General features: G+C 45.8%; 1 protein-coding gene across 2 annotated transcripts in view; it reads right to left on the bottom strand.

The window, feature by feature from the left end:
* The window catches only part of DNAH1 (dynein axonemal heavy chain 1), a 1,443,760-nt gene that overhangs the window by 306,273 nt on the left and 1,116,187 nt on the right, over nucleotides 1-21,300 (bottom strand). For both annotated transcript variants that reach the window (XM_078661462.1, XM_078661463.1), the window contains one exon: nucleotides 5,427-5,618. In XM_078661462.1, the coding sequence (XP_078517588.1) occupies nucleotides 5,427-5,618 (192 nt within the window). The remainder of the gene's footprint in view (nucleotides 1-5,426; nucleotides 5,619-21,300) is intronic.

Genomic DNA, 21,300 nt, shown 5'->3' with positions numbered 1-21,300 from the left:
GGCAGGCAGTACAAAAAGAAAAGCAACTCCAACAAGATGATTTCTGGTGCAAACTAATATGGGAGAGCAAAAACCACAACGCAAGGAAATTCTGGGCCTTAATTAACCGGCAAAACTCTGGTAAGTCCAGCTCCGGCTCAGCAAATATACAAGAAGCCAGCTGGTCCGCTTTTCTAGTGGATCACTTTAAGTCCCCAGAAGGAATAGACGCATGTCTGCCAAGGTCGGCGTCGACAAGCCCGAGCAAAAGTGGGAGCAGGTCTACTGGTAGCTTGGACCCCAGCACCGACGATCTTCAGACAACTCAAGAAAGGGTCACTAAAGTCTTGTTGAAAGCAAGAGCGGACAGAGCACCGGGTCCCAATGGTCTACCTCAGAACTTATTTAAATCTAATCTACCCCTCTGGTCCGGCTATCTAACCAACCTTTTTAATTATTCCCTTAGAACCTCGATTATACCGGACTCTTGGTGTGGAGCGATAATCCACCCAATCTACAAATCAGGTCTCCATTCATCACCAAACAATTACAGACTGATAGCTCTCTTGGATATTGAGGCCAAACACTACGCGAGCATTCTCCTGAACGAGCTGAGAGCGTGGGCGGAGGAGAAGAATCTGATTCCAATGAACCAAACCGGCTTCATTGCCAAATCCGGAACCATGACTAACTTACTGACATTAGCCATTATTGTTGATAAAGTATGCTTAACATCTAGGGCTGTTTTTTGCTGCTTTGTTGATTTTAAAGCCGCTTTCGACAGGGTCCCCAGGGCATCCCTATGGGAAAAGCTAAGGAGATGGGGAATCCCTCGAAAACTTCTGGAGGCAATAATTCAGTTATATTCAGGTACATGGGTTCAGGTGAAGTTGGGGTCCGGCACACATCTCTCTCGGAAAATCATGACAACTAGGGGTGTCAAACAGGGCTGTGTGCTGGCCCCACTCCTTTTTAATCTGTTTATTGCTGACCTGACAACAACTTTAGATGAAACAAATAGTCACCCCCCAAAGGTGGGTGGTGTTCCCATAAGCAACCTGCTTTACGCTGATGACCCAGTGCTTCTCAGTCTAACCCGCGTTGGTTTACAAAGGCTCCTGGTAAAATTATACAATTACACCACTGCAAACCTGTTAGAGGTTAACCTAAAGAAAACTCAAGTGGTTATCTTTGGAAAAAAAAGAAAAGCCGGGGGAGGATGGTCATATAACAACATGACCATTGCAGTAGGAAGTGTATACAAATACCTAGGGGTCAATCTCGACTCAAGGGGTAATTTTGCGAAACAGCGTAAGAAGATATCTGCTAAAGCTGTGACCCTACAGGTGACCCTGTCTAAGCTCTCAAAATAATTGTCTGGCCCAAGTTTAACTCCTCTACTAGAGGTCATGAGAGCAAAAATAGGCCCGACACTGTCTTATGGTAATGAGATTTTCAGGGGTAAACTGAACATGAATTTAAACCAACACGTGACTAAAATTTATAAAAAAAGTCCTTCGGTTGCCCAAAAATTCCTCTGTTGCCCAGATTAGGCTAGAATTTGGTTTATTAAACTATGAAGCCTCCAGCATTGGCACATTTCTAAATCTCTGCCACAAATTCAGACAAGCAGACATAGGCTCACTGGAGTCACTAGTTTGGCAAGATATCTTTGTGAAAAACCCAGGAGGCAGGTATGGGTGCCTCTTTAAGGAGTACATTCAAGAACTCTCTGTGGGTGACTTATGGGATCTCAACCCCAGTATGACAGTATATAAATCCACCATTAAGAAAAGCATCCGAATAAGTTCCCTCACCATGGATAAAAATCACCTTGCCAAACGTAGACACGCCTGGGCCATCACAAACTCGTACGGGCGGTTGGCTCCTGCAACCTATCTATCCTGCACCTAAAACTCAGTTTTATGGCTATCAGACTTGGTGACTGGCAATTTCTAAAAGATCTGCCAGGCTGGCGTCGTACGTCAGATGAAATATGGTGCAGAGGGTGCGGCAGGTCGTCCGAAACTCTGGAGCACGTGGTTTGTCTTTGCCCAGCACTCATGGCACAGCGCAGACGTAAATTGAAAGTGGAGTGGAATAGGTTGGGAATCCGGTCCTGCAGACAGGCAATCATTGCGGCCTTATGCCCAGAAAACACGGCTTTAAATATCGGCCTTATACTGTTTATACGCTTTGCATATCGCAACTTTTTGCATGCTCCCCTCATGTTGGGAGCGGCCTAAACCAAGTTGTATCATCTGTAATTGACTTTATTTATTGCTGCACTATCATGATTCGTTGCTACTGACCTGCTGTTGCTATTTTATCTGATCTCTTGTTTAACATTTGTAATTATTTATAACGACGGGTGGGCATACAAGTTCAACACGGTAAATTACTGTATAACAAACGCTGTATCTTTTATCTTCTTTAAAAAAAAAAAAAGTCGTTTTTAAACGTCGCTTGGATTGTTCAATAGGGAACTGCCCAACGCAATGTGGGAACTTTTATTCACTTAAAGTTGATCATTGATGTTATTTTTGCTCTTACAATGTGTATTGCTGTTGGCACTTCTTTTAAGGATGTTATTTTATATCCAAATAAAGATTATTATTAAAAAAAGTGCAGTGAACATGCACCTCAAACGAATTCAACACTCAGCACTTCTTTCAAACACTAACCATTGACAATCTTATCACCATGCTTCAATATCTCCAAGCAATGATTTACAATAATGACCCTCTTCAATCTTCCATCATCAAGGCCCACTCCCTTGCAGCCCTCTTTCCTTACCTAGGCATAATCAATACCTCCCTCAGGACTGGCATCTTCTGATTCTTCCTCTAAACCTGCAAAATCCTCTCCCTTCTATAAAATACCAAACTGGATCCTAACAACTTCACCAACTAAAACCTCATTGCCAGGAACCAAGGAGATAGGTGATGGACAATCTATACACCCAGTGAGAGCCAGAGGTGAACGCATGTAGCAGAACATCAGGAGGGCAAAACTAGAAGCAGACTGACAAATAACACCAAGTGCACAGAAAGACGATTTCTTACTTCGGAGAATAGACTGATGGCGAGTAGGAGGCGAATAGGACAAAGCCTACTGCAGATCAGCTACAGGTCAGCTGGCCCTTCAAAAACTCAGGTCATACAAAAGTTCTGAGTAACATTATGCAATACAAAGAGACTGAGACCTCTAACGTTTGAGCTTGGTAACATTTTATCTGGGTTGTTATGGCTTCACCAATTTGCTGTAATTCATTGATCTGCCTTGCGTTCCCTCCTCAGTATGTTGCATTTTCCAGTTTTTCCAGTTTTTCCTGTTCCTTCGTACCTATTTTTTAGCTGATTGTTTTGCGTTGAGTTTTATGTTTGCTACTCGTCTACACCACCATAGCTCAGATTCCAGGAAGTCTCAGCGTACTCCTTGGCATCACAGTAGGTCTTTAAACAATCACGGGTAGGTGAATCAGTATTCGTTATTGTATATTAACCTCCTTTACTTTTTGTGCATGACACTGAATTCCACTTGTCTGCCACATAGTGCACCATTTACCAGATAAGACAAAGTGAAAGCTTATTTTGAGTTGAGATATGATGTCACCCTGTACAAGTCGCTGACAAAGTGTGCTCTCTCCCACTTCCCTTTTTTTGTTACCTCTTTCCCGGGCGCCACTTTGGAGAACCACATGAATCTCAAGGGTGAACCTTACGTCAGAGCTACCTGGCGGTTAGCTCAAAGCAAAACACTGGCCACGACACTCTTGGCCTGCCTCATATTTCCTGAAAGGGTCTTTGAAAGAGCAGTAGTACTTCAACTAGAAAATCTCATATATATTGCTACAACCTGTTGAAGGTTTTTCAATTGGTATTCTGGCATCCGTGCATTACAGATTCCACAACCCTGCAAGCCACAGACAACATTCTCCAAAATTATAGTTAAGGATGCCCCTACCTCCTGGTCATCCCTAACCTCTTGGCAGTCTTTGACACCAAGTTCAATGTAATATCCTATCTAGCTGCATAGCCATCTAGAACACTGTCTTGAACTGATTGACATCAAAAGTAGCAAATAGACGACAGTACGCTTAAATGGGCTCTCATCTAGCTACTTTCAGTCAAATCTTTGGTCCCACAAGGCTCCATCCTTATATCAATGATATCCAGTATATATATGGAGCCCTGTGGGGTGCTCCTGGCCAATGAAGATGAGACACAATTATAATTATATATATCTGCCTGCATGTGATTAAATGATTGATATCCGCAGCCTGTCAAGCCATCACAAAGTAAATTCACCTTCCTAAATGGATCAGAAATGCCATTTTCATGCCATGCAGCTTCATAGGGTGTCTCTTTTGCTCGCATCTACAACCACGTCTTTGGGTTTGATATTAATCCCTGCTCTCCTGTAGGAAGTAAGCATTGTTGTCCTATCAGTCTCCCACGCAGAATAATAGCCTTTGTAACAACCCACACCAAGATTACAGGCATCAACTGCTGCAATGCACTGATTTTTGGACTTGACTCTCACACCGCATAAGGTCACCTTCTAAGTGGCGCAGTCAATGTAAATATGACCCTCGCACCCAAGATCTGCACTTTCTCACTCTGCTGCCTCACATGAAATTAAAATCTAAGTGCATTATTTACTAAACCATATATGCTATCAAACCCGACAGCACAACCAAAAACACAGTTTCTCAAGTCTTACCCACACCATTCAGCTCTTAAGTCAGATAGTTCTAGAAATGCCTAGGGCAAGGTGGAGTTCAGTGCATTCCCACCTCACTTGTTTGGGTAATTTTCAATGAGGTGAGCGTGCTACTAAAGTGACACTGTTTGCGTTTGATGCTTTTCAGGTATTTTGTATTTTCATACTGATATTTAAAAGTTACCATGGCATTCCCGCCTCGACTACTGGAAATTATTCAAGCATGCAAATCTATGAATGATACAATGCCAGAGAAGGGCATCGGCTACAGTCTGTTTTTATGAAGAAAGAACCCTTTTTTTGAAACAATAAAGAATTTACTACTATTCCACTGAAGATGCATAATTTATCAGGACTCAATTAATGGAATAATTTGATATAACACTGTTTATTACAAACTGTTATGACTTTGTTGTAAAGTAACAGACCACCTTCACTTTGTTAAAGAGTGCTGGACATATGTGGATTATAGAGTGGAATATGCCACTAAAGAGAATTTCCCTGAAAAGACACAGAAGGCAAACAGCAGATACAGTGGTCCCCAGAAAGTGCCTTTGCTATTTGGCGCCACATTGTATGGTCCCTCTACTGCAGCAAAGGAATATATCTGCTCTGTGGCTGTCTACGGAAGTCCTGTGGCAAGGCCTGTGTATTTCATATCTGTAGTGTTCAAGCTCTATCTTTGCTCACTGATGGAAGCATGGGGCCATCTCCCCTCTCACCTTGTCGGCGCGTGTCAGCTTTTGTTGAACCTGATCACAGTTATTCTCCAGCTCTTCTTTCTTGGACAAACAATCCTTGTATTTTGCTTCCAGTGTATTAATACCTGCCTCCACTTCACCAAGTTCAGCCTTTGCCTTCTCTAGGATTTTTGTAGTAATATCAAGATCCTCCTGTGCTTCCCGCAGGGCTTGCTGTAGAAAAAAAAATTAAACAGAAGTGTCATTAACCTCGAATTCATAGGACCCTGAACACTTGAACGGAGTGCATACAGATCCGAAATGTTCTTGAAATGATCTTCATCACTTTAAAACAGTAACCATGGTAAATAATGACCAGAAATAAACAATGAAAGTGAATGTACCAAATTTTGACCACCGCATAGATACGCTTAGTGTCTTCCACCAAATCCAGTTCTGGAAGCCAACATGCCAGAAGAACAAATAAAGACTGACGGCAGTATGAAGATGAGCCACCAAATTGGTACAATAATGGTGCAAGTATTAAATTAAAAATAAGGAGGAGTGGCTCATTAAGTTAAATGTGTATCCCCTGGAAGTATGAACCACTCAGTGGATATGGGAGACATATTTAATTTACTACATTCAAAAGGGTAATAGTTTCTAAGCTGCACCAATCTGCTAGACCTGTAGATAGTGATACAAATCTGGAGAAGCCAAGACTAAGGAACATACTTATTTCAAGGAATTGTGCAAATTCATACTATTATAATAGTTACATTGTTTGCAAACCATTGATGTGTGTGGTTGGAATACAGTGGAAGTGGCAGATTCTGTAAGAAAAAAAGTTACTTACCTGTAACTTTGGTTCCCCAGTATTGGTAACTTTCATAGATTCCCATGCTTTGTATCATTCCCCGTCGTCAGCCTGGGAGCCTCGGTAAATAGAAAATACCATAGCAGTATGTACAAAAGAGAAAGAAAGGCCTAGGCCTCATCTCATTTTGTAGCATATCTACCTCTTTTTGTAAAAGAGACCAACATTTTGCAACAACCAATCAGATCAGCCTCACCCCATAGAACCCACTTGAGAGAGCCTCAGAGCCTCAGATTTTCGCAGCCGTTGTGTATCAGTAACCACTTTTGCTGAACGGCTGAGCTTTCCCAGGGTAGGAGGGTGGGCGCCTGGGAATCTATGAAAGTTACCAATACTGGGGAACCAAAGTTACAGGTAAGTAACATGTTTTCTTGCCCCAGTATTGGAACTTTCATAGATTCCCATGCTTTGTATCAGAGTAGCTAGCAGTAAGTCACCAGTGCACATTTTGCTACCAGAGTATTACAATATCTCTGCATAACCGTCATCATATGACAATCATATACCTTGTAACAATACATCAGAAACATTATGTGATACAAAATGTGCAATCATAGGAAGGAGGGATAGAAGGGAAAGCTCACCTCTCATTGGAAAAGATTCCTCAGGACTGCTTGTCCTACTGCCGCGTCGCTCCTTATGAAAGAGTCCAGGCAGTAATGCTTTGTGAATGTATGGGCACTACTCCATGTAACCGCCCAACAAATGTCTTTTATAGGGACTCCAGCGAAGAGAGCTGCTAAAGATGAAACTGATCTTGTGGAGTGAGCTCATACATGTCTCTCCAGCGGCTTTCCTGCCGCTTAGTGGCAAGAATGAATTGCACTTGATATCCAGCGTGTGATTCCTTCTTTTGAGAGAGGAAGACCCTTTCGAGGTGCACTAAAAGCCACAAAAAGTTGAGATAATTTCTTCAAATCGTTTGTGCGTGCAAGATAAAATTTGAGACATCTCCGGACATCTAAAGAATGTAGAGACCTTCCTGTTGGTCGAGGGAAGAATGACTTTAGAACCACTGGTTCGTTCAAATGGAAATCCGAAGGGACCTTTGGACTAAATTTTGGATTGGTCTTTAAAAACACAGTGTCCTTTAGAAAAGGTTCTAAAACGGATAGAGTTTGCAACTCTCCTACTCTCCTAGCTGAAGTGAGGGCTAAAAGGAGAGGTAATTTCCAAGACAAAAATTTTAAATCCACCCTGTGGATAGGCTCGAATGGAGGTTTCATGAGATGAGCCAGAACCAGATTGAGATTCCAAGCGGGAGGTGGTGGCCGCACTGGAGAAAAAACCCTGAAAAGACCTTTCAGGAACTGTTTAATAATTCTAGCAGACCAGAGAGAAGAACCATAAGCTGTTCTTCTGAATCTTGAAATAGCTGCCAGATGTATTTTGATGGAAGAATGAGAAAAGGCCTGATTTAGCCAGCGATGTAAGGCAGTATTTGATGAGGAGCTGAAGAGAATGGATGGATGTGTGCACGATGACACCACAGGCAGAAGCACTTCCATTTAGCATGATAGGTTTTGTTTGTACTTGGTGCACGAGCTTGAGTTAATATCTCCCTACATTCCTGAGGGATATCTAAGCTGTGGAATTCTCTGTGCTCAGGAGCCAGGCCTTCAAATGGAGAGAACTAGGATCTGGATGTATCACCTGTCCCTGGGACATTGTTAATAGAGATGGAATGGGACATAGGTGAAATGGATGGACCTGAGAAAGCAGGAGAAGGTGTGTGAACCAGAATTGGCAAATTGGCATGGCCACGCTGGTGCTATTAAGATAATCTTGCAAGGTTCCATCTTTATTTTCCTGAGAAGCCATGGGATTAGGGGATTTGGAGGAAAGGCGTAAACAAGTGCGCCTAACCAAGACATCGAAAGAGCATTCCCTAGCGACCCTTGATGGTGATCCCTGCTTGCATAGAGTCGGCATTTCTTGTTTTCTGGAGTTGCAAACAGGTCTATTGTTGGAGTTCCCCAGCGTTGAAAAACTTCCTCCAGAATGTCTTGATCCAATTCCCACTCGTGACAGGCCGATTTCAGACGACTCAAGGTGTCTGCTGTTGTGTTGAGAGTGCCTGGTAGATGTTCTGCTGAAAGAACGACATTGTGGAGAATTGCCCATTCCCATATTCCCTGGTCTTCTTTCGAGAGCAGATGAGACCTCGTACCTCCCTGCTTGGTTATGTAATGCATGGCTGTTGTGTTGTCCGTCCTGACCAGCACGGTCGCGTCTTGAACTTTCGGCCTGAAAGCCTGCAAGGCTAGGTGAATCGCTATGAGATCTAAGAGATTGATAAGAAGAAAACACTTTTCTGCGTTCCAGTGACGGCTCACTTGTAGGTCCTGTAAGAAAAAGCCCCTCCCTTCCATAGAGGCGTCTGGTTAAAATCAGAGGGGATGGAGCCATTATGAAAGAGAGACCTCTCGAGATGTTCTCCTTGATAGCCCACCAGCCTGCTGCTTTTCTCATGAGAGGAGTGACCTTTATCTTGTCCGCGAAAGAACCTTCCACTTGGCGCCCTTGCATGTTCAGTTGTTCTTGCAAGGGGCGGTACTAATGGTATGCCAGATGAGATCGATCCTAGGAAGACTTGTATAGAGGAACTGACAGGGATCGTTCTTTTTTGTAAATGGTTGGCAGAGAAGATTTGTTTCTTCTGTCCTTCATCCGAAGGAAAAACCTTGCAACTTCTTGTAACACGAATGGAGCCCAGGAACTTGACCCTCCTGGATGGAATAAAGACTGATTTTTCCTTGTTGAGTTGCAGACCCAGGTGATTGAAAAGTTGGATGTAACTTTCGACTGCCCTTGTCGATGCTTGAGGAGACGGAGCTTTTATCAACCAATTGTCTAGGTAAGGGAAAACTTCCAGTGATTGTTTCCTTAGGAATGTTGCTATCGGGGCCAACACCCTTGTGAATATCCGCGGAGCGGATCGGAGCCCGAACAGCAGTACTTTGAACTGTAAGTGGCTCTTGGCTACTGTGAGGCGTAAATATTTTCTGTGAGCTGGGTGGATTGGAACGTGGAAATATGCGTCCTGAGAATCCAGAGTCGCCATATAATCCCCTGGATTTAGAAGACGTAAGACGTCTTGAAGAGAGACCATTCGAAAAGAGAGTTTTATGAGATAGGTGTTGAGCTTCTTCAGATCAAAGATTGGGCGCCACTTTTCTTCCGTCTTGTGGATGAGGAAAAAACCTGGAATAGAACCCTCTTCCTCTTTGAGCAAATAGCACTAGTTCTATCGCTCCCTTGGTGAGCAGTTGACAAACTTCGAGACGGAGAAGATGCAGGTGTTTTGATTCTGTGGCGCGAGGAGCTCTGGGAGGTGGAAGGTTTTGGAGTTCTAGTGTATGGCCAAATTGAACGATATTCAAAACCCACCAATCTGTTGTTATGATCTTCCAGCAATCGAGAAAATGTGAAAACCTACCCCCCCATCGGTGTTACAAAGGGTGAAGGACCAGTAGGCAGAGCCAGGAAGCCGCTATTGGCGTTTAGAAGTATCTCTCCCTTGACGTCCTTGTCTACGAAAGACGTCGATTGATTTTGCCTTTGAGAGTACTGAGGCTTGAATGATTGAGAGGGTTGTGAATAGGAGGAGTAGCGATGTTGATAACCTCCCCCATATTTAGAGAAACCTTTACCTCTTGCACCCCGGAAAGGTACTTTTCGATATTGAAGTGTGCCCAAAGATCTTGCCGTCTCGGTATCCTTTTTTAATGTCTTGTAAAGCATCATCTATATGCTTGCCAAACAGCATATCTCCATCGAAGGGCCGATCCAGAATTTTATTCTGCACCTTCGGGCAAAACCAGGTACATCTCAGCCAACCTTGATCCCTCAGGACCGCTGAACCTGCCAAGGCACGAAAAGCCGTTGTAGCAATGTCTATTGCACAATCTATAATCTCAGATGAAGATCATTCACCTTCTTCCAGGATCTTTCTCGCTTCCGCTTTGGCACTCACTGGAAGCTGATCAATGAAAGGAGAGAGATCGCACCACATTTGGCGATCATATCGTCCCAAAATTGCTAGTTCGTTCGAGGCCCTAAAAAGGAGGCTAGACATAGAGAAAAACCTCTAGCCTACATTGTCTCTGCGCCTGCCCTCTCTGTCTGGTGGTGCAGTCAGGGGTGCCGTCGGGTTTCTTGATTTTCTTTGGGTCGCCTGAGAAATAACCGAGTTTTCTTCTTTATTTTGGTAATTTTACCAGGTAACACACACAGCCAACGCGTTTCGTTACTCGTCGTAACTTCGTCAGGGCATGTGCTCTCCTGCTTGGGGTGAACCAGAGAGCTGATTGTGGTAAACGCAATCGTGGGTGAGGATTACCAATTCCACATCTTTACCTGGTGTTACCTGGTAAAATTACCAAAATAAAGAAGAAAACTGTTTGGACTATAAGCATCATCTTTGTAATTTCTTAATGAGTGCGCCCTCCGCCTTTTGTTGAGAACAATAAGACAGGCTGGACTGTCCTCCAGTGCCTTATATTATTTTTCTCCAGACGCGGTAGAAGCGGAGTTACAGGAGCTGGAGACTGCATCGCCTTCATTCCAAACATGCACTACTATGTGAAAGGAACGAATAGATTTCATGAAAGGTTCTTTAAAATCATAGAGGAAACAGTCTGATTGTACCACAGGAACAGAAAGGCCAAATCTTTTAGATGCTCTTTCCATAAGATTATGGAAACCCCTATGTCAGCTGGAGACGAATGCACATGGTCTGGGGATGGTGAAGCCGGATCTGGGATAACATAATCGTCCTATTCTGCGTCAGAATTTTGGATATGTTCCACATTCTGGTCCTCATCAGATGAATCATAATCATCATCTTGCATTGTAACCAATGTTCCCTCTAATTATTTTCCTCTGTGTGCGGCAGTTGAGGGTCTCTGTGCACTGCAGCCATGGCTATGTGCGCCAGGAACCAGACCTTGCGTGTGTGCAGCGCCAAATATCACTCCAAACGTTTGCTTAAAAATCTGAAAAGATGGTGCATTTCCACACATACAGTGCCACGTTAAGGGTCTTAAGGCAGATTTGCAATTTGGATTCACCCCCATGATATGAATTGGTTACACAGGCAAGTACATTTCAGGTTTACAAAAGCACAAGACTCCAACGGTGGTGCCATCATAAGATTTTGCTAATGATTCTTAACTGGAGCACTGTTCATTGGGTGGGTAAATGTTGAGGGCCTACACAAGAATACATATACACAGTAAGTTGTGGAATTGAATCTTTTTGCTGTAGCCTGCAGCGTTCATCTTCATTTGGCAATTTCAACTATTGCCAAATCCTGTGGGATACAGTGCTTAATTTGTAAAACAATAAGTGCCGGTGCTCAAAGCTTAGCTCAGAAGATGTGCATTGTTTTCTGTGTGTGGCCCTGGATGAAAGTTTGTCGAGGAAAAATATGTAATGGTCCTCAGGGTGCAGTAATGATGGAATCCGTAAAGGTTCAGTGGACTCTGGTGCCCCAGAGTTGTCTCTTAGAAGGTCTGGATGGAGAGCTATCCCACCTGCTTACGTAGGGGAGTATTTAAGATAGATGTGCTCTTTACATATTAAGAAACATGCAACACGAAACCTTTTTCGTATTTATCTTTTCCCATATATATATATATATATATATTCCAAGGGCTGCTCAGAAACAAAATGTTCCATTTTCCAGAAAATTTCAGCCAATTCCGTCCACAAACGCCAAAGTTATTAGACATAGAATTTTCAAAAATCCCATAGGGAAAAAATCCTAACTATATATACCTACTGGCGACCGCCAGTAGGTAATATATATATATATATATATATATATATATATATATATATATATATATATCTATATATATATATATATATATATATATATATATATATATATATATATATATATATATATATATATATTGTATTATAAGTTGTGTTGTGGTTAAAGTTATTAAGGGAGGTGGGTAGTTGGCTTTTTATATGATTATGTTTGTTTAAATCTGCTGAGTGAAGGTAACCATAGATATGGAATGAGGCTATGTCATCTAGAATGCCTAGGGGGTTGTGATAACTCAAACAAGGGATACTGAACATATTATAACAATTCTATCAGTTTCCACATGCATGTCTTCCTTGCAGAACTGATAAAGAGGAATACTGCCCGAAGATATTACCCATCTGATTAAAGTCTTTTTACTATTTGGATCTTATGCTCTGATCTCTTCCCCATACTATTCAATGTTTATAGAGTTCCTCTTGCACCCGGTCACAGACCATAGCTCTTAAAAGGTCAAGTAACTTTATACATCTGCAGTAATGCCCTGATACACAGAAAGTAGGTTTTGCATAACCATGAACCATCTGCGGCGCGAAGGGTGTTGCAGGAGTGCGTGCTAAATACAGTGCACTGCGCGCTTAGGGTGACTTCTGTGCGTGCGCGCTCACGCGCACAGCTTATTGGGAACAGTGTTCACGGGTCCACAAATGTATACGCCGCTTGCGGATCTTAGACTGGTGCGGATATGTAATGAAAGAAGTTGGAAATAGTGTTTGTAGGTGTCACAAAGTTGTTGCAGAAAATTCCTGATCTGAACAGGAAGGGACAGAGTTGCGTTTGTGGAACAGCTAACTGCTATAAATGGATGCTCCTTTCTTCATTTGAGGAAGGACTGGAAGACGGAAACAAACACTGAAAGTTTCCGTTCCTATTCTGATGAATATTGGGATCAAAACTGTCCTTACAAGTACTGATTCCCCAGTGAACGAAATCCTCTGTACAGGAAACATAAACTGTATTTTGGATATTTCGATAGTGCAGAGATACCTAAAGGTTTGTAGGGCCTGGAAAAGCTGCATACGTTGAAACCGGGTGGTAAGACGAGGTGTTGTTCATGACAACGCTTTCTTGGATCGCCAGGCAGTGAAACTTTCCGTTATATTACATAGAAAATGGATACCCAGCGGGGTGATTAGTGCGCTCTACAAATGCTTATTGATAGTTTTTTGCGGGAGGTCTTTCACGACACGTGACCCCTGGTCGAATGCCATTGTCTTGTTAGGCTCGTAGATGTGAACTGGGGAAGAGTTCCTTTGTTCAGGGAGACAAAAGACATTGCCATACATATGGTCTGTGTTCCAACATTTACAATTTTAAAGGTAGCTGGTTGCTACTCTTTTTGTTTCCACGCTTGCAACCTTGCCTGGTTGCTTCTCATGCACTAGCAATCAGTGTGACTCTTTCGGCAGATTGAGAGTTCATAATCTGGACCAAATATTCTGATTAAAAACGGTCTATCCTGCACAGTCTTGTGGAACCTGCAGTTTTGTGACGAGTTTTCCCAATTTTCCCTCGTGTAAAGCACTGAAGTAATCAAAATGAGTTCAAATAGCACTTTGCCTCTGAACATGTAAATCGCTTTCAGATAGGAAGGGGAACATCTCGCAAAGATATTTTAGGATGAAACTTCAAGAAAAATCCCTGTCTTGGCTCGAGCATCAAAATCAAGGCAGTGAACAAGAATAGTTCCTAGACCTCCTACAGTTTTGGCACATTATGATGTGAAATCAGAGCGCAGGTGCGGCTTTGCTTTGACAGAGTAAGTGCTCTGGTGATTCAGTCTGATCTGTAGTGAAACACACTCTTCGTGCAGTCTGACTATGCATAGTCATCTTGAAACGGTTATACTGCTCATTCAATGCAGTGCAGAAAACTGTGGAAGTAACGCTAGATTGTCTTTGCTGTGAGTTTACCAACTGGTTCTCTTAATTTTTCAATAAGTAAAAATGTGTTTGTTGCTGTGAGCCAAAGCACGAAACAAAACTATGGCTAGGCTCTGTTTACCTGTTTGAACTTTAACTTTCACACTGTAGTCCTCTGTCTCGTTCACACCGTCATTGCAATTCTGTTCCTCCTGCCTTTTCTTGTTCACAGGGTCGCATTATTACAGAGAAACGGCCGAAATGCTCCCCGGTGTCCATCTCTGCTCCCTGGTGTCCGTCCCTGCTCCCTGGTGTCCGTCCCTGCTCCCTGGTGTCTGTCCCTACTCCATAGTGCCTGTCCCTGGTGTCTGTCCCTGTTCCCTGGTGTCTGTCCCTGCTCCCTGGTGTCCGTCCCTGCTCCCTGGTGTCCGTCCCTGCTCCCTGGTGTCTGTCCCTGCTCCATAGTGCCTGTCCCTGGTGTCTGTCCCTGTTCCCTGGTGTCTGTCCCTGCTCCCTGGTGTCTGTCCCTGCTCCCTAGTGCCTGTCCCTGGTGTCTGTCCCTGCTCCCTGGTGTCTGTCCCTGCTCCCTGGTGTCTGTGTCTGCTCCCTGGTGTCTGTGTCTGCTCCCTAGTGCCTGTCCCTGGTGTCTGTCCCTGTTCCCTGATGTCTGTCCCTGTTCCCTGATGTCTGTCCCTGCTCCCTAGTGCCTGTCCCTGGTGTCCTTCCTGCTCCCTGGTGTCTGTCCCTGCTCCCTGGTGTCTGTCCCTGCTCCCTGGTGCCTGTCCCTGCTCCCTGTCCCTGGTGCCTGTCCCTGCTCCACAGTGTCTGTCCCTGCTCCTTGGTGTCTGTCCCTGCTCCCTGATGTCTGTCCCTGGTGTCTGTCCCTGCTCCCTGGTGTCTGTCCCTGCTCACTAGTGCCTGTCCCTGGTGTCTGTCCCTGCTCCCTGGTGTCTGTCCCTGCTCCCATGTGTCTGTCCCTGCTCCCACGTGTCTGTCCCTGCTCCCTGGTGTCTGTGTCTGCTCCCTGGTGTCTGTCCCTGCTCCCTAGTGCCTGTCCCTGGTGTCTGTCCCTGTTCCCTGGTGTCTGTCCCTGCTCCCTGGTGTCTGTCTCTGCTCCCTAGTGCCTGTCCCTGGTGTCCTTCCTGCTCCCTGGTGTCTGTCCCTGCTCCCTGGTGCCTGTCCCTGCACCCTGGTGCCTGTCCCTGCTCCACAGTGTCTGTCCCTGCTCCCTGGTGTCTGTCCCTGCTCCCTGGTGTCTGTCCCTGCTCCCCGGTGTCTGTCCCTGGTGTCTGTCTCTACTCCCTGGTGTCTGTCCCTGCTCCCTGGTGTCTGTCCCTGCTCCCTGGTGTCTGTCCCTGCTCCCTGGTGTCTGTCCCTGGTGTCTGTCCCTGCTCCCTGGTGTCTGTCCCTGCTCCCTGGTGTCTGTCCCTGCTCCCTGGTGTCTGTGCCTGCTCCCTGGTGTCTGTGTCTGCTCCCTGGTGTCTGTCCCTGCTCCCTAGTGCCTGTCCCTGGTGTCGGTCCCTGCTCCCTGGTGTCTGTCCCTGCTCCACGGTGTCTGTGTCTGTCCCTGGTGTCTGTCCCTGCTCCCTGATGTCTGTGTCTGTCCCTGGTGTCTGTCCCTGCTCCCTGGTGTCTGTCCCTGCTCCCGATGTCTGTCCCTGCTCCCTGGTGTCTGTCCCTGCTCCACGGTGTCTGTCCCTGCTGCCTGATGTCTGTCCCTGCTCCCTGGTGTCTGTCCCTGCTTCCTTATGTCTGTCCCTGCTCCCTGGTGTCTGTCCCTGCTCCACGGTGTCTGTCCCTGCTCCACGGTGTCTGTCCCTGCTCCACGGTGTCTGTCCCTGCTCCCTGGTGTCTGTCCCTGCTCCACGGTGTCTGTCTCTGCTCCCTGGTGTCTGTCCCTGCTCCACGGTGTCTGTCCCTGCTCCCTGGTGTCTGTCCCTGCTCCACGGTGTCTGTCCCTGCTCCCTGATGTCGGTCCCTGCTCCCTGATGTCGGTCCCTGCTCCCTGATGTCTGTCCCTGCTCCCTGATGTCTGTCCCTGCTCCCTGGTGTCTGTCCCTGCTCCACGGTGTCTGTCCCTGCTCCACGGTGTCTGTCCCTGCTCCACAGTGTCTGTCCCTGCTCCACGGTGTCTGTCCCTGCTCCACGGTGTCTGTCCCTGCTCCACGGTGTCTGTCCCTGCTCCCTGGTGTCTGTCCCTGGTGTCCGTCTCTGCTCCCTGGTGTCTGTCCCAGCTCCCTAGTGCCTGTCCCTGGTGTCCGTCCCTGCTCCCTGGTGTCTGTCCCTGCTCCCTGGTGTCTGTCCCTGCTCCCCGATGTCTGTCCCTGCTCCCCGGTGTCTGTCCCTGCTCCCCGATGTCTGTCCCTGCTCCCTGGTGTCTGTCCCTGCTCCCTGGTGTCTGTCCCTGCTCCACGGTGTCTGTCCCTGCTCCACGGTGTCTGTCCCTGCTCCACGGTGTCTGTCCCTGCTCCACGGTGTCTGTCCCTGCTCCACGGTGTCTGTCCCTGCTCCACGGTGTCTGTCCCTGCTCCCTGGTGTCTGTCCCTGGTGTCCGTCTCTGCTCCCTGGTGTCTGTCCCAGCTCCCTAGTGCCTGTCCCTGGTGTCCGTCCCTGCTCCCTGGTGTCTGTCCCTGCTCCCTGGTGTCTGTCCCTGCTCCCCGGTGTCTGTCCCTGCTCCCCGGTGTCTGTCCCTGCTCCCCGATGTCTGTCCCTGCTCCACGGTGTCTGTCCCTGCTCCCCGGTGTCTGTCCCTGCTCCCTGGTGTCTGTCCCTGCTCCCTGGTGTCTGTCCCTGGTTTTAGTTCGGTTGTTAACCGAGGCCTTTCCATTTTTACTAAAATCATATATATATATTTATATACTATTTTTATAAGGACTTTCAACCTGCTCTCTTCACAATGGCCTGTTATGTTTGTCATTCGCATTTTATTTCGCACACTATAGTATAAAACATGGATCAATGTGGGTCAGCCCGTTTTAACCATTTCAAAAATATTTTTGAAGGCCTAGGTGCTTCTCCAGCAATAACTTTTTGCAAAATCGTGTTAATTTTTTCTGTCCCTGTGAGCTACATTCAGTCGTCTGTGTTATGTGTATACTAATGGTCTTGAGGATTGTTCGTCTCTCCCTTACAGGACAGGAGAGCTGGAGGAAGGCAACGCAACACAAAGGATCACAAACAGCCCCTCAGTAGTGCACAATGACGATTCTTACAGGGCACAGCTGCGGGGCTAATTGTAGGTCCTTTGAATTAGTATTTGTGTTAATTGCAGCGCACCTGGGTGCTTCAATTAACATGAATACTAAGGTTCACAATCAGCCCCGCAGCTGAGCAGTGTAAGAAAAGGAATGCAGAGTGTCAAACACAGCGTGTGCTAAAGCACACGCTGTGTTTGAGACTGCTTTATTTTTCTTAATCTCCCGCAACGAGGAAATGGCACTTTTTCGTGCCGCTCGCATTTTAAAAGTGGCGGCGCGAACGGTGTTGCAGGAGTGCCCGCTAAATTCAGCACACTGCGCGCTTAGGGTGACTTCTGTGCGCGCACGCTCACCCGCGCAGCTTGTTGGGAACAGTGATTGTAACTACATCATGCCCTTCTGTCACAGGCTGTTCTCCCTGACAGAAGTTTTTTTTTTTTATATATCCGTCAACACTGTCGTTGACGGTTGTCGTAGACGATGTAGACATCGTCGTCTACGCTGTCGTCGTCGACGCTGACGTCTACACTGCTATAGTCGACGGTGTCGTCTACACTGCCATCGTCGTCGACGGTGTCATCTACACTGCCATCGTCGTCGACGGTGTCGTCTACACTGCTATCGTCGTCGGCACTGCCATCGTCGTAGACTGTGTCGGCGACACTGCCATCGTCGTCGACACTGCCATCGTCGTCGACACTGTCATTGTCGCCGACACTGCCATCGTCGTCATCGGTGTCGTCGTCGACACTGCCATCGTCGACACTGCCGTCGTCGACACTGCCATCGTCGTCGACGGTGTCGTCGTCGACACTGCCATCGTCGTCGATGAGCTAGACTTCCTCACACCAGTTTCTCCTATTATAAGTCCCTTCCTCTCCTTTACACCTCGGTGAGGAGATTCAGGTGGACTGCGCTTGTCAGACCCCCAGGAGGTCTTTTAGAGGTTTTTTGAGGAATTTCCTTTGTAAGTCTCATCCTCTCCTTTACACCTCAGTGAGGAGATTTAGTTGGACTGCGCCTGTCAGACCCATTGGAGGGCTTTTGAAGGCGTCTTGAGTAAGCTGCTCACAAGAAACCAGGTGAGATCGTATTCCTTCTCAGATCTTCACGAAGACGCAGCCGACGAGGCCTCATCACTGTCATACTAGAAACTGGATCTGTTCTAGATGTTAGCTTCTGGAATCAGGTAAAAGACGGCCCTCACGGACCCTTATGTTTATCTTACCTAGAACTTGTGGTCCGGATACAGGCAGTAAATGCCATCTTATGAGGGTCATTCACCTAATGCCTCCTTTTACAACAGGTAGCACAAGCTCTAAAAAGGCCTTTTTTCTCCATGTCTGATGATGAAAAAAGGGGAAAACAGCATCCTGAAGAGAATACAGTTGAAATCCAAAAGTTGAAGAGAAATCTGATGAGAGCTCAGTGGAGACTCCCTTAGCACAACGTGCGGTAGAAAATCTGAGGCTCTGAGGCTCTCTCATGTGGGTTCTGCGGGGTGAGGCTTATCTGATTGGTTGTTGCAAAATTTTGGTCTCTTTTACAAAAAGAGGTAATTCAGTTCAGACAAGCTTTATTCGACGATTGTCATAAAAGCAAACAATACATATAAATACAAATTTAAGACATATAAATAGAGTTAAAATTTGTACGTATTTACATATAAGAAGCTATATATCCATTACATTAATGTACATTGGATTAAAATTTGAGTTTAGCACCATGAATACATGTTAATCAATTGGCATTCTACTTCTAATGGTCCAGGCCCAGCCCAAGAATTTTGCCACGGCTATGTAAACTGTCATAGCAGTGCAGGAGCGAATAATTCTAACTGCCACCGACCCCCTGTCGGTGCCCATCAACCTGCACATTGGGCGAAGCCATATTCTCCGGGGCACCGCGTACACTGGGCATTCAAATAGCAGGTGGCCTTTGGTTTCCGAGGGTGCTGAACAAGATGGACAAGCAGCCTTGGCTCCCGCAGACCAACTGCTAGTGAATGCCCCAACCGGTAGGCTCCCAATTCTCAGTTGAAACTATAGTTTACGGTCTAGGGGTTTTAGGATAACATCCCAAAAGGCTTCCAGCTTTGGCGCATCTTTGATATCCATAAACAATCCGGTCAGAGACCTTGGGTCAATAGACCTAAAAGACCTGGAAGCCACAAACTGCCAGTACAGATTCTTAAGTACCTTTTTGGGAGGGAACCTAGTGTTTATAGGATCTTCCCACAGATCCCGTAAACCCAAATCAATCAAGAGGCCCCTGATGTGCCTTAACCACTTAATTTTATGATAGGTATCACTACTGATTATATCAAGTAGGCCTCTTGAATAGATTTCAAGTTCCGGGGTGGTCCAAATCCTCCTCCAATATAAGACTGGGCGTAAAGATGCTATAAGCGCTATTGGGAACATCCCTAGATCATAAAAAAGAGGGTTCAGGGGGGTACTCTGGGGTAATTTTATTAAATTCCTTAAAAATGAATTTTCAGAGATTGACATCCCCCTGAGATTTTCAGTTCCCCACATTTCAACCCCGTATAAAGCGGAACTGACCACTTTACCATTGTAAACCGCCAATACCGGAGATATCGGTTTGGTAAGGGATTTAGTGTGCTCCAGGCTCAGGGCCCCAGATAACTGTCTATGTTTTAAGGTAGCCAGCTCAATTTGTTGTTTCCAGCACAAATTATGCTGAATACAAACACCCAAGTAAGTAAAGGCTTGGACCCTTTCCAGAGGCCGCTTGATCATGATCACAGTACCCTTAAAAGATTTAGAAGCATTAAAAGTCATACATTTCGATTTCTGCACATTTACTTCTAAACCCCGTGCTGTACAGAATTCTTCAAAGAGCCTCAAGCCATTTTGAAGCCCACTTGGAGTTTTTGCAACTAAAAGACAATCGTCGGCGAACATTAAAATGGGAACTTTGGCTCCAGCAATGATCGGTGGGTCAATATTGGAGTCAATTAGGATTTTAGCCACATCTTTAATGTATAAGGAAAATAGAGTTGGCGCCAGGACACAGCCCTGGCGTACTCCAGTTTCCACTGGGAACTGTGGGGTAACATTCCCAGGACTCCCCCAACTGATCTGTGCATAATTTTGTTCATGCAATCTTTTTACCAGGGATAAAAGAGACCCTGGCATACCCATGCCATTAAGGACATTCCATAACGTAGAGCGTGGGACCAGGTCGAATGCCGCTCTTAAGTCTTTAAAAGAAGCATATAGGCTTCCATGAACAAATTTTCACTGTCTTCCAGTACAGCATTGCAAAATGCAGCACCTGGTCGACCGTGCTGATTGAGTTTCTGAACCCTGCCTGCAAATGGGATAAGATCGTATTGTCGCGTTCCCAGTCGAGAATTTTGTTTAAGACCAGCCTGCCAAATATTTTTTGAGACGTATCAATCAGGCTGATTGGGCGGTAGTTTCCTGGCTGGGACTAGTCCCCTTTTTTAAAAACGGGTATGATTTCTTCCCTGTTCCAAGAACTTGGTATAGGGGCTCCCCTGGCGATCATGTTTGATAAAAGAAGTAAATAACAACCCCAGAAGTTCTTGTCTTGTAAAAATAGGTCTGCGGGTATGCCATCAATGCCTGGCGCTCTACCAGGAACCACTAGATCTAAAGCACACTGAACATTTTTCAAGGTAAAGAGATCTTCCATTAGGGGTTCAAAAAATACTTCCACTACTGGTTGCGAGTCCTCGCCCTTAGCATACTGTGGCTGAAAATGTTCTACCCACTTTTCTTGAGGGACCCAGTTCTGCGGCTTATCCGGGTTAGCATCCACACCCCACTTATAGACATTCCAGAATCTTTGCCTGTCTTTACAAGATCCTGCCTCCTTAAGGTCATTCCACCTTTTCTCATCCCAATCACGTTTGGCACTTGAGACAGCATTTTTATAAGTCAGCCTGGCCGCTCTAATATTCTCAGTCGACTCTGTTTTGATAGCTTTTCCCAGGTCAAGGCGGGCCTTCCTGCATTCACTAGAGTACCACCGTGATACCTCCGGAGCGCGGGAAGCATTCCGCCTACAGGGATGTATGACATTACAACGCATGCTTTTACCACGCATGCCTTTACAACGTGGTTTTTACATCGCAAACCTTTACAACGCA

The sequence above is a fragment of the Lissotriton helveticus genome, chromosome 9, assembly GCF_964261635.1.
Source record: "Lissotriton helveticus chromosome 9, aLisHel1.1, whole genome shotgun sequence".
Classification (NCBI taxonomy): Eukaryota; Metazoa; Chordata; class Amphibia; order Caudata; family Salamandridae; genus Lissotriton; species Lissotriton helveticus.
The sequence above is the reverse complement of the archived record's forward strand: the minus strand, read 5'-3'. Positions and strand labels throughout refer to the sequence as shown.